At 42.2% G+C, this 12,934-nt stretch overlaps 1 protein-coding gene across 3 annotated transcripts in view; it reads right to left on the bottom strand.

Annotated features, from left to right (window-relative positions):
- The window catches only part of Ddr2 (discoidin domain receptor tyrosine kinase 2), a 133,875-nt gene that overhangs the window by 54,216 nt on the left and 66,725 nt on the right, over positions 1–12,934 (bottom strand). For all 3 annotated transcript variants that reach the window (XM_057769661.1, XM_057769659.1, XM_057769662.1), the window contains exon 3: positions 2,590–2,698. In XM_057769661.1, the coding sequence (XP_057625644.1) occupies positions 2,590–2,671 (82 nt within the window). In that variant the 5' untranslated portion in view covers positions 2,672–2,698. The remainder of the gene's footprint in view (positions 1–2,589; positions 2,699–12,934) is intronic.

The raw sequence follows: 12,934 nt of genomic DNA, 5'->3' as shown, positions 1-12,934 counted from the left end.
TTTCAGACACCTTCTAACATGGCCTTAAACCTATTTCTGTTAATTAGTTGGCCATATAGCATTTAACACTGAGGAGAAATGGAAATTTCTTGTCTGCTTTCACGTCTCTGTTTCCAGTTTAACTTGGTGAAATAGAAATGGAGGCAGAGAGAAGGGCTGTTCCTTTGGTATGTGCCACGTTCTTAAAAAAACCTTTTGAAATTGAGATACCTACTTTTTGTGCTGGTGGAAAAGGCCAACAGAAATACCTAACAACAGAGCAGGGAGTGAGATTGCCTTCGCGCAGCCTGCCTCCTATTCAAGGACTACAGCTTGTGTTCTAACACTGGAAGCTGGTTTTCCTGGTTTGTTTGTTTAAGTGCCCCTCTGGTATACCAGCCTCCGTGAGGACACTCAGCACCTCAGCCTTGTGTGCACTCTTCGTCCTCTCCCTTGGAGCTCAGAGCAGAAAGACCATCGTGGGAGATGACCTAACTTTACAGGGTAGGAGGGACACAAAGCATAAAAATAAAAAAGGTGTCCACATTGAGATCTGAGGGGCCCCACAATAATGGAAAAAAACATTGAATTCTCTCAACCAACAATTCTTAGATTTTTTTTAAAGGAGTTTTGACCATGTTTCCTATTAAGGGAATAAAGAATAGTCTGTGAACATGGCATTGGTGAGGGAGGTACTCTCTCAAGTGTACCATTATACTGGTAAAAAGACAAAATGAATGCACCCTTGAGAATGTAATTATAGCTAGCTGAAAAATTGAGCTCTACATACTATTGTGGGAGGCTAAGTGGGTAAAAATCCCTTTGGAAGACTCTATGGTATTATGAAGAACATTAAATAACATGTTACAAGTGGCCCAGGAATTCCACTTCTGAACATAAACTCAAGAAAATTGAGTATATACCCTTACCACAAACTCTATGCAAGAATATGCAAGAATTTTTTCACAACAAGCCCAAACTTTAAACTATCCAAGTTCCCATCGATAGCAGTCCGTGTAAATGAAGAGCACAAACAAAGTAATAATACACAACAGTGAGGACGGGCCATCAACCACTGCATGTAGCCATGGAACAAACACAATAAAGAGAATGTTCGTTTAAAAAAGCTGGGTGTAGTATCCATGCATCGTACATCTCCGTTTACATAAAGTACAAACAGGCAACAAGTCTTTCTTGCTAGAAAGCAACATCATGGATGTCACAGGGGTGGGGTAGAAAAAAAGAACTCCATGATGCCTCTGTTTCTTATATATTAAAGTGTAGCTCACTGTCAACCTCTTGATATTGCCATACAATGTCATCATCTACAAAGTTCACATTCCAGAGTGGCACAATCAAAAAGATCACATAAAAAAATCTCATGTTTTATATAAGTGTACACTTTTGTGTTAGTCCACATTCATAACTACCCTCTGCTTCAGGTTAGACGTGTCTGAATGAATATGTTGGGTTTGTAAAAAATCTATCAAATTGAACACATAAGATATGTGTATTTTTTTTGTTTATATTTGTCAAAGAATGAAAATATGGACTTAAAATCTTTACCTTTCTCTTTACCGTGTACATTTTTTGTTCTTATAAACTCTGGGCATAGCTATATGGCTTGTTTTGACCAATGAGGTTCACCCCTAAAATACTGAGAGTTGAAACAGGGGCTTAGCGGACAAGCGCTACCAAGCTACAGTCCTCATCCCGCCAATATGTTCTTAACAAACAACCTGAACAGAGGGCTGAAAGATTATTTGCACACGCTTGCTTCCACTCATGCTCTTGTGCAACTTCCATGAAAACATAACCAGGCTAGTCTGCTAGAGGAATCTACAGAGCCACAGCCAAACTGCCCTTCATCAGGGCCAAGGCATTCCTAGACGCATCAATAGCCAACTGCCTCCCAGATAGGTAAACGTACTAAGACAGCTCAAAGTACAGTCTGACCAAGCACAGCAGAAACCATCCAGCTATAAGCTTGTGAGCAAAATAAACACTCATTTTAGTCACTGAGCTATTGAAGATGTTGAGCAACATTATTGTGCAACAGACAAATGGCACAATTATATACTTTAGGTTAAAGCTAAAAGATAAATCAACTAGAACACCACACACACACACACACACACAAACTGACTTAAAAGATTCATCTCACATCCTGTGGGAAAGGGAGACTATATGGGATCCTGGGAACCTGGCATCCCACAGACTTGGTGTTCCAAAAGTACAGCAGATGGTCAAGTAAGACCCAGGCCTTGCATTCAATGGATAAGCTCATCCAAAGAAGCTCCCTGCACATCTAAAAGTTCTCTCCCATTTCTCCCAAAAAGGCACAGCAGCAAATAGCCATTTCTTCTCCCATTTAAACAAAAAGGCATTAAAACCTCTCTGATCTATATAACACCTCTTGTAGAATACCCAGCACGTTCTGTATGGACAGGGAACGGATACAACTTTCTGTTTCCGACTTGGCCGCGTTTCACCACACAGGTGAAAATTGACGCTGCGGGTTCCCTAGGCAGGTCTCTTTCTGAGATGACCACTGGCAGGCATGGGCAGGCACTTGGTGTTCAGCTTCCAACTGAGTAGTGGCTGTGTTACCTGGATTAACCTGAGCTTTTGCAGAACCCAGGATGGGCAAGAGCAGGAGCAGCACCAGGGGCATTCTGGGAATCGGGATCATTTCAGAAGATGGAGTTGGATCTGGAGTCTGCAGCCCACCAATAATGCAAGGAAACAGAAAGAGAAGGAAAAGAAATGAGTAATGCTGATTTCCTCAGCACACATGAACACGATCTTCCTAGATAATTTGGAATTCTTGCAATGTTTATTTCTGTATTTAATACTTCAATAGACCCAGGGATTATCCAATTCTATTAGACTATGCACTCACTCCTGGAATTAAAATCAACAAAACTATACACAGGTAGCAATATATTACTGAGGCAAATACCAAACAATAACAACAAAATAAAACTTATATTTATGATTTCATCTAATATTTTCATATCATCAACATTAGTTCCAACATTAAAACAAAAAGATCAACAACTTTAACCTGTTTTTAAAGCTGTATAAGTTCAACATTTATCTTGTTCCACTAGATTTGAAGTGATCTGCAGAACTTTGTAGTTTACTTTTTTTTTAAGTTTCCATGAAGAGATCTATGTGACAATGCTTGAGACATGAACATATCAGTACATACCCAGATTTAATTCATTAGAGGCATACATGTGGGAACTTTTATATGTATGTATATGAGTGAACACAATACACATCTGTTGACCCCCTCACTCCGACAGCTAAGAGGGCCCAAGGGCAGAGCATCCTGGCAGTGACCATCCATTAACAATGCAAACCAAGTGTCCGGATCTTGGTTTCTAATCCCACCTCCAATAAAAGGAATCACAGTTCCTTAGAGAAAATGGTTGATTCTAAGACCGGGTCAGTAAATCCGTAAGATAAGCCTGGGATTTATGTTGTACACACACACACACACACAAACACACACACACACACAATGAAGTATGTCAAAAGTATATAGGAGTCAATAACCAAGGCTGGAACAATTTGAACAATAAAATAAATAAAGAAGTATTAGATTATAACTCAGTGTATAAAGTAAATATCCACAAGTCCATGCTGATGTAAACAGAGGACTGAATAAACAAGTGGGGAGAGCAGCCCATTTTCCATGAAAAAGAATTCCAAATAATTATGTAGCTAATCTGGTCCTTACACATAAGTCGCACATAGTAACTTGCTTCCAAAGGATGCAGCAGGAGCCAGGGGAGGGGCCGGAGAGCATCTTTTTGTGGGGGTTGGGGGATCTGCCAAACTACCTAGTATCAGATAATTATGGTTACATTACATTAGCACTGAAAAGTCATTGTGATGGTGTGTGTCCTTGGTGGGATGTCATGGCAAGGCACTTGAAGTCAGTGGTCCTGACCCACAAACCGTGGCCTTTGTCTGATCCAAAGGGGAAAAAATGACAAATACTAAGTGGAGGACTTTCTCCAAGGTTCCCAACTTATCCTCTGTGCTGTCAGTCATCCAAAACAAGAAAGCCCAAGAAGCAGTCACCGCTAACGGGAGGGAAGGTGGTACGGATATTAATGAAAATGTAGTGAGTGGCATGCTGTACGCAACCTGGATTTGAAAAAGGACACAGGGGGAGGGGAGAGAGGAAGTCAGAGGAAGCTGTGGACTTTAGCAATGCTCATTTGACAAACAGACAGTACTAACGTAAAATACTAATTCATGTCAGGCACACAGAGATCCTGTGGAATGTCTTCACAATGATCCCATAAGTACACAGCTGCTCTATCACCCAGATAACACCGATAAATGACAAGGAGAAGAATCCCTGTAAGTTGGACTTAGGGGGGAAGAATTCCAGAAGACATCCTGGGTTCCTGAGAGACAGACAAGGTTTGAATGGGCAGTAAGGGAGGGGCTGACGCAGCTGAGCAGGTGGCGTAAAAGAAACTATTCGTGATGATTTCTACACAGTAATATGTTGAGCCACTTGAAAAACTTTTTATTTACTTTGTGTGTGTGTGTGCGCGTGTGTGTTTGTGTATGTGAGTACATGCACACATGCACATATCATGAGAAGACAGCCTGTAGAAGTCAGTTCCCTCCTTCTATCCCATGTGTTCTGGGATACGAACTCATGTCATCAGACTTGGCAGCAAGTGCTTTTACTCCCTGAGCCATCGCATCAGCCCCTTAAAACATCTTTTTTAAATGTCTACATTTACCTACTAATTATTAGTTAAATATGTGTGCGTGTTCACATGCGTGCACGTGGCAGTATGACAGCTTGTGCAAATCCATTTCACGTGGTTTCCAAGGATCAAAGTCAGGCTTGGGCAGAAAACTCCATAGCATACTCTCTCCCTCGTTGTGGCATCTTACTCAAGGATTTCTGACCACATATTTCTTCACTCCACAGCCCTTCCCAGTGCTACAGAGACTATCTCCTACACCTCACTGTACAGAGACTATCTATCTCCTACACCTCACGTCTCCTTCACTTCCCCAGTCCACACACCCAGTTTACCTCTGTGTTATTAGGAAATTATCTGTTAACCATTAGCTTCTTCTACAAACTATGTATTCAGAGAGGTTTTGGTCTGTTTTTTTTTTTATTTGTTTATTTATTATTTATTTTTGAGACAGGGTTTCTCTGAGTAGACCTGGCTGTCCTGGAACTCATCCTGTAGACCAGGCTGGCCTTGAACTCAGAGATCTGCCTGCCTCTGTCTCCACACGACCCCCCACCACCAGAAGTAGTTTTTTTTTATTCTTTTTTAACTAAAATTACCACCTGTCCCCGTTTCCCATTTCCCTCCCCCTCCTCCCAAATATTGCCCCCCCACTCCCCTTTCCCTATCCCCACTCCTCTTCTCCTCCCCCCACTCCATTCCCCCTCCCTCTCGATACTGAAGCGCAGTACAAATTCCCTGCCCTGCGGGAAGACCAAGGTCCTCCCACTTCTATCTAGGTCCAGGAAGGTGATCGTCCAAACAGGCTAAGCTCCCACAAAGCCAGTTCATGTATTAGGATCGAAACCTAGTGCCATTGTCCTTGGCTTCTCATCAGCCTTCATTGTCCGCCATGTTCAGAGAGTCCAGTTTCAACCCATGCTTATTCAGTCCCAGTCCAGCTGGCCTTGGTGGGCTCCCAATAAATCAGTTCCACTGTCACAGTGGGTGGGTGCACCCCTCGTGGTCCTGACTTCCTTGCTCATGTTCTCCCTCCTTCTGCTCCTCATTTGGACCTTAAGAGCTCAGACCGTTGCTCCAAATTGAGTCTCTGTCTCTATCTCGATCCATCGCCAGAAGAAGGTTCTCATTGAGCATATAATTTGTGATCCTAGAGAAGCTAAATAAGAAAGTGAACCCAAAGAAAATCGTATAGTCATCCGCCTGGATAGGGGAAGTAGACAAGATTGCCGGGCAAAAACTGGGAACTTGCGGGTGAGGTGGCATGGGGCTAAGGGGAAATGGGATGAGAAACGTGAGAAGGGGAGGATGGGAGGAGCTTGAGGGATTGGGATGGTTGGGATATAGGAAGGGTGGATACGGGAGCAGCGAAGTATATATCCTAACTAAGAGAGCCATCTTAGGGTTGGCAAGAGACTTGACTCTAGAGGGGCTTGCAGGTGTCCAGGGAGATGTCCCCAGCTGGTACCTTGGGTAACTGAGGAAAGGGAACCTGAAATGATCCTGTCCTATACTGATGAATATCTTACATATCACCAGAAGTAGTTTTTAACTAAACTAAACCAGACTTACTAGATAACAAAAAAGTACCAATTTCCCTTTTGATACTGTTGCTTGGTTCCAGGCTGTGAATCTCTAAAGCCAGTGATGATTTTTTTCTCCTTTTCTTAAAAATTGAGGTGAACAGTAGCTAACTAACGAACACAGAGGGGTATAACAGACCTAAATCTCCATCCCTGTAGCAGATGGGTCTAATGCCCCAAGGACCATTTCACTAATATCCACTCAACGGGGTGTGGTTTTACTGATGATGTAGCTGAGGAGAAAGTGCTTAAACTCCAGGTAACAGCACAGAAAAGCAAAACAAGCATACGGCCCTAGGATTCCATGACGACGCCAGAGTCCACCTGCTGTCACTGCTATTGTCATTGTTCCTTTTGTCTTTCTTTTTATTCTATCCTTTTGTCTAAGCCTCCACCTCCTTCCCAGCTCAGTCACAATGGGGCTTCTCATTTATTTCTGCTATTTATTTTTAGCTTTATACTTTTGTTATTTTTGAATTTTCTTTTCATGTATCCTTTGTGTCTTTCACATCATGCATCTCAATCCCACTCATTTCCCATCCCTGGTCCCTTTGTATCCGCCCTCTGCCCTTGCAGTGCCCCTCCCCATAAAATTTAAGAGAAAAAAGAAAAAAAGGAAGCTGTAGTGTGACGTAGTGATCATGCAGTTCTTCTATTTTCTTTTGCCTAAGAGCCTCTGCCAAGCCCTTTCCTCTTTGCCTGCTCAAGTCTCTATTCAATGGTCACTTCCACATCAAAGTGTTCTGACTTGATTGATCAATGCACTGAAAACATAGTTTTTCTATACAGCAATGATCATGATCTCAGCTGTGTAAGGTTGCTGTGACTATCCAGTGTCCTTTCTGGAAGTTCTATGCTCACTCTCAATGTCTCTGTGCTGAAAACACCCAACAAAGAGGCCTGATATACACCATTGTTGAACCAAATACTCAGCAATTACATCTGGCTAATCTGAATTTTTTTTTTTTTTTTGCCCTAAAAGAAACTTTCTTCAAGGATTCCTATGAGCAGACAAAACCTTCTGAATGAATTGTCTTAAGGATTCCGTATGTAGACATGTGGGGGGCACAAGGACCTCAAAGCTTATGTGGGAATATGAGCCGTTGGGAGAGTCCTTCTCTCTGAGCTTCTGTGACAAACAACGTTAACTTCTTTGACAATTGATTCAGGTCTGAAAATATAAAATAAAATTGAAAATGCAAACGCCATTGGTCAAAGTCTTGCCTTCCACTCGTTTATCTATCGATTATCTTGCAAATGTCCCCTCACATGGGATGCAGATGCCTTAAATGTCAGAGAAGGGCAGGGGAGATGGCTCTACAGAGCATGAGGACCTGAGTTTGACCTCCCAGAATCCACGTCACTGAAAGACACTGGCACAGCTGTAAATCCCAGCACTGGGAAGGTAAAGACAGGATCAGAAGCCAAATCAACTCCAGGCTCTGTGAGAGACACTGACTCAAAACAACTTGGTGAAGTGTGATCAAGGAAGGTATCCAGCATTGACCTCTGGCCTTCATGCATGCATTTGTTAATACGTAAATAAAATAAATGAGTCAGACAAGATCACCGTCATCACAGGGCATAAAGTATGCAAATAAATAAGTAATGAATGCATGAAAAGATGTACAGGTGGCAACCGACAGGCCAAATGCTCTAAATCATTTCTTCCCCTTTCAATCTTGTAACAAACAGGACGCTCTGAGGTGTGAAGAGGATCGCTGTACAGTAAAGAAAACAAGTTGAGTAATACAGCCAAGGTGAGCTGTTCTAGGGAGGTGTGCAGTAAACTCTTCTAAGCGTGCAAGTGGCTCAGAGACAGACACACAGAGCATGAAGAGACTGGCAGCCAGGATCCAAGCACAAATAAATAAGCATTTGACAAATAAGCATTTGAGAAAGGGGGACATAAAAAAAATCAGTTAGTTTCCAGTGACTCAACAGCCCTTACAATAGCAAAAACCAAAGCATATCCACACTGCACACAAAAATAAAGAGCCCAAAGTTTAAAGACAGAACAATAATCCCAGAACTTAGGAGGCAGAAGCAGATAGAACCATGAGTTTGAGGCCAGTTTGGTCTACAGAATGAGATCCAGGACAGCCAGGGTTACTCAGAGAAACCATGTCTGGAAAAAAAAAAAAAAGAAGAAGAAGAAGAACAACAACAACAACAAAAAGAATCTCAAGAAAGTAGACAAATTTGCCATAAACTAAAGACTTGCATGAAACAGCATGGAAACCAAAATACACAGACGATAAAAACATTTTCCATAAAAATTCAAAACGTCCTAGGGATTAAAAAAAAAACCCAGAAATCATAAACTTAGCAGATAAGCAGCGAACAAAGGTAAATATTTGAAACTATGAAAGCAAACAACTTCTGCTGCAAAAAGCCACTAGAAATATGGGCCAAGTAAATAAAGAACAAAGGGAACAGGACACTGCATCAGAAAGCAGTCGCTGAATCAGTCCCATAAGCTTCTCCAGTGTGGGGATGGAGATCTGACAATGAGGTGGCAAAATGCAGTGCTCCACCCTGAGCCATGGTTTAGGAATTAGGAGATAAGTTTGCTAGAAATACATCACACATCCTGGAGAAAGGGCTGCATGTAAATGCAGTGTATGTGTACAAATGTGTGCTTTGTAGGGTCTTCTAGGCGACAGAAACTTGGGAAGCCATCTATCAACAGAGGGATGCTATAAACTATACATATCAATACTTTAGGGTGGTGAAGAACGAATTCCAGAGGTTGGAGAGATGACTCGGCAGGTGCCAGCACTGACTGCTCTTACAGAGGGCTCAGGTTTATCTCCTGGCAGCCACAGAGCAACTCACAACCCACTGCAGCTCCAGTCCAAGGGGGATCCAGTAGCCTCTTCCGGCTTCTGTGGGCACCACACATATTGGGGTACATATACGTACATGCAGGTAAAAAACTCATACACACAAAATAATTAAATCTTTCGAATAAAAAGAATGAATCACCGCTATATGTGGTCACATGGCTTAGCATGTATGACATGTTTCTAGGTGACCAAGAAGGCAGCAAAGTCTCTATGCAGCGCACTTTATATTTTTATGGACACACACATGTAGGTATTTGTAGAAAGTCTGAAAGGCGAATCATGGAGCTGGTAACAGTGATTCCCTCAGACCTGGAGAAGGGAGATGGGGGGCAGATTTCAGCAAGAGGACTTGAGAATGACTGCCATATGGAACTGGCTTATTCAGAACAATTCCATTGTTTCAAGTCTACGTGTATGTGGTGTAGGTCATCATTTATGCCCCGGCAATGCTTAAGCACACATGGACAGCCTGTTTATGATGGTTCTCCAGTTATTCCTATCCTGGGAAGTCCTAGATGCTGTGTTATTGTCATATTCAAGGTTCCACAGTATTCCTTTATGTTGTCTATCCAGCATTTGGGGGGGGGGTCTTCTTCTTTGCCTTATCCCATGCCCTCCTCCAAACAGTGCTATCTTTGGGTATCTGCCGTCATTCATTCTCATAACATGATTGAAGTATCTCAAGCGCCGTTGCCACATACTGTAGTTTACTTCCTTCTACAGATGGAGATGTGTCTTAATGTCATCGTTGGGCAGCCTATCTCTTCACGTGATGCCTAGAGTCTTCCTGAGATGCGCCATCTTGAACATGCCGTTCTGAGGAGCGTTTCATTGTTCAGGTTTCAGAGTTGTATTGTAAAGAAGGCAGCTCAGGACAAGTGTCTCATATACTTGTCATTTTGTTGTTGTTGCCGTTATGCCTCTTGCTGACCAAACTTTTCCTAGTGCCTGGAATGCAGCCCTCGCTATCTCTATCCTCCTCTTGATGTCCAAAATAACTCCGTCCTTCGAACTGAGGTTCCCCTAAGATAGACAAAGTTCTATATGGTATATATGCGTATATGCACACACACACACATATATGTATATATGTTTGTATGTATAAGAAAAATGCACATGTGAATGTACATACAAGTATGTGCAGAGAGCAGAGGTAGATATCAACTGTCTTCCTGGATCATTCTTAGCTTTATTTACCAAAACAAACTCTCTGGCTGAGCAGGAGCTCACTGACACAGCTTGTCTGACTAGCCAGCTTGCTCCGGGAATTTCCTGTGTACACTGAGATTTCAGGCAGGCTGCCCCATCCACCTGGCTTTTAGGTGGGTTCTAGAGATCCGAACATCAATCCTTACCCTCCTATGATAAGCACCTTATCCTCCGAGCCATCTTTCCGGCCCATTGTTTCATTTATAAAAGGAGAATGTGTTCTTGGTAAATGTCACTTATAATAACTTTTCTAACAAAACTATGAAAACATTGTTCCTGGCATCAGGCTGTCAGAATATCAAGATGCTCTCCAGGCAGTCCTGTATATTCTAGAATGGGGGGTGTTGGGGTAGCATGGCCTGTGCCACCAAGAGTCACTTGGACCACTCAGAGATAGTACTGATCTGTGCCTCTGGCTGAGGCTCAGCTGTGTCTTTCTAGTTTAGAATGCTGAGTCCCCTCCAAATGTACCACATGACAATCCTCACAGTCACGTGAAGGGGAATTCCCATCTTCCTGCTACAAAGCAAGAAAACACAGTTGCTCCGCCCACAGCCTGGACACTTTCCCTTGCTCTGGCTGCTGTTTCCCATCCACCACTCCAAGTCTCATTCACGTCTTTACCCATTTGTCTTGTCTTCCAAGTCAGACTTTGAGTCATCTAAGATCGGGGGTCCTGCCTTCCCACTTCAAAAGGAAGTTGATTTCAACTGCCCTGGGCCATTAAGTTAGAAGGAAAGACAATTAACATTGATTCCAGTTACCCTAATGCCAAGGTCAGCATTTCTCTGCCCAGAACCCAACACTTTCCAAGGAATGTCAGTGAACATGTGGCTCAAAGAGAATGTGTAGTAACGAATCCCATTTTCCCTCTGTTTACATTCAGACTCCTCTTCCCTTCCTCATGTTCAGTTACTATCCCTAATTGAACATAAGGAAGCCACAGTTCAGGACTTCCCATAAACTCTGCAGGGGTTTTTTCCTTTTTTGTTTTTTCTTTTGACTTTTTTGAGACAGAGTTTCTCTGTGTTGCTTTGGAACCTGTCCTGGAACTAGCTCTTGTCGACCAGGCTGGCCTCGAACTCACAGAGATCCGCCTGCCTCTGCCTCCCAAGTGCTGAGATTAAAGGCATGCACCACCACTGCCCGGCCAACTCTGCAGGATCTTATGGAAGATTATTGGCTCTCTACCTCTGGATGGTCCACACCAGGATTTGGGCATACTAGGAAATCAGGAAGAAAAATGGGAGGTGAGCTGGGAGTGTGGCATCCACACCCAGAAATGAGCAACTCTTTGGAGTGGGGGGAATCAAGAGTATGGTAAGTCCAACTTCTTACGAAATATCTCTAAACTCAGAAGAGCTTACAACAGCCTCTTTCAACCATAGTCAAGGCCAGTCCCTTCACAGAAAAGGGCAAATCTGTTCTACAGAAGGCTTTCCCAAGATGTTTCACTCTTAGACAGTCCGAAGGCTCCCACGCTCAAGGATTATCCACTCCAGAAACCACACCTGTCTCTTACAACTGTCTAAGTAAATCAGAGCATCTTCCTGGGAAGAAGTTTCGCAGTAGAGATCAGGTAGGAGAGAGAACAAAGAACCTTGAAAGACAGTGCTGAAACTCTTATTAAGCTTCTGAGTGAGCAGGAAACTAGGGTCACCATCTCATTTTATTCATATGCTCTGTGATGGCAGCAAGGTTGGACTACCTGCAATGGTGGAAACCACATTCTTTGGCAGTCCAAACCACAAGCCCCACTACAAAGTCTGTTTTTCACTACAGAACTAAATATGAGTGACAAATAATAGATGAAAAAGATGGGTGGTAGATGACTAGATGACAGATAGATATATGATAGGTGATGATGATGAAGATAGACAGATACATACATGATTGATAGATGATAAATGATGGTTGATAGGAGATAAAGATAATAGATGACAGATGAAGCAATAGATATATGATAAATGTTGATTGACAGATGATAGATATATAGATACTTAGAAAAATAATAGGTAGATAATTGATAACAAGTGGGTGAGTAGATTGATTATAGATAGATAATAGATAGATAGATAGGTAGATAGATGGATGATTGATAATAAATGATAAATGTTGACTGATAGATGATAGAAAATGATAATAAGTGATGAAGAAATAAATTTATAAATGGGTGATAGATTATAAATGAAAGGTAGATAGAAGAAAAATGATAGATGGTAGATAAGTGGATGATAAAAGAGAAGATGGATAAGAAATTAAGATACATGACATGTCGAAGGCAGGGATGGAGGTAAATAAACAGCTTTAGATGAGAAATATACATATAAATATAAGCAGAAATTCCTTTATAAACATAACTTCAATACGTAACATTAATTATTAAAAATCACCCCTTATTTCCAGCTGATCATAATGAGAAAAGTAGGCAGATGAGGCAACCCTTGGGGTATTTTGGCATGAAAAAAAAAGAAGTTTAAACAGCTCTGCTCAAGCTGGAGAGATGGTTCAGCAGTTCAGAGCACTAGCTGATCTTCCAGAGGTCCTGAGTTCCATGTGGTCCCAGCAACCA

The sequence above is a fragment of the Chionomys nivalis genome, chromosome 5 (assembly GCF_950005125.1).
Source record: "Chionomys nivalis chromosome 5, mChiNiv1.1, whole genome shotgun sequence".
NCBI classification, from domain to species: Eukaryota; Metazoa; Chordata; class Mammalia; order Rodentia; family Cricetidae; genus Chionomys; species Chionomys nivalis.
Note: the sequence above shows the minus strand (reverse complement) of the source record. Positions and strands in the feature narration are given on the sequence as shown.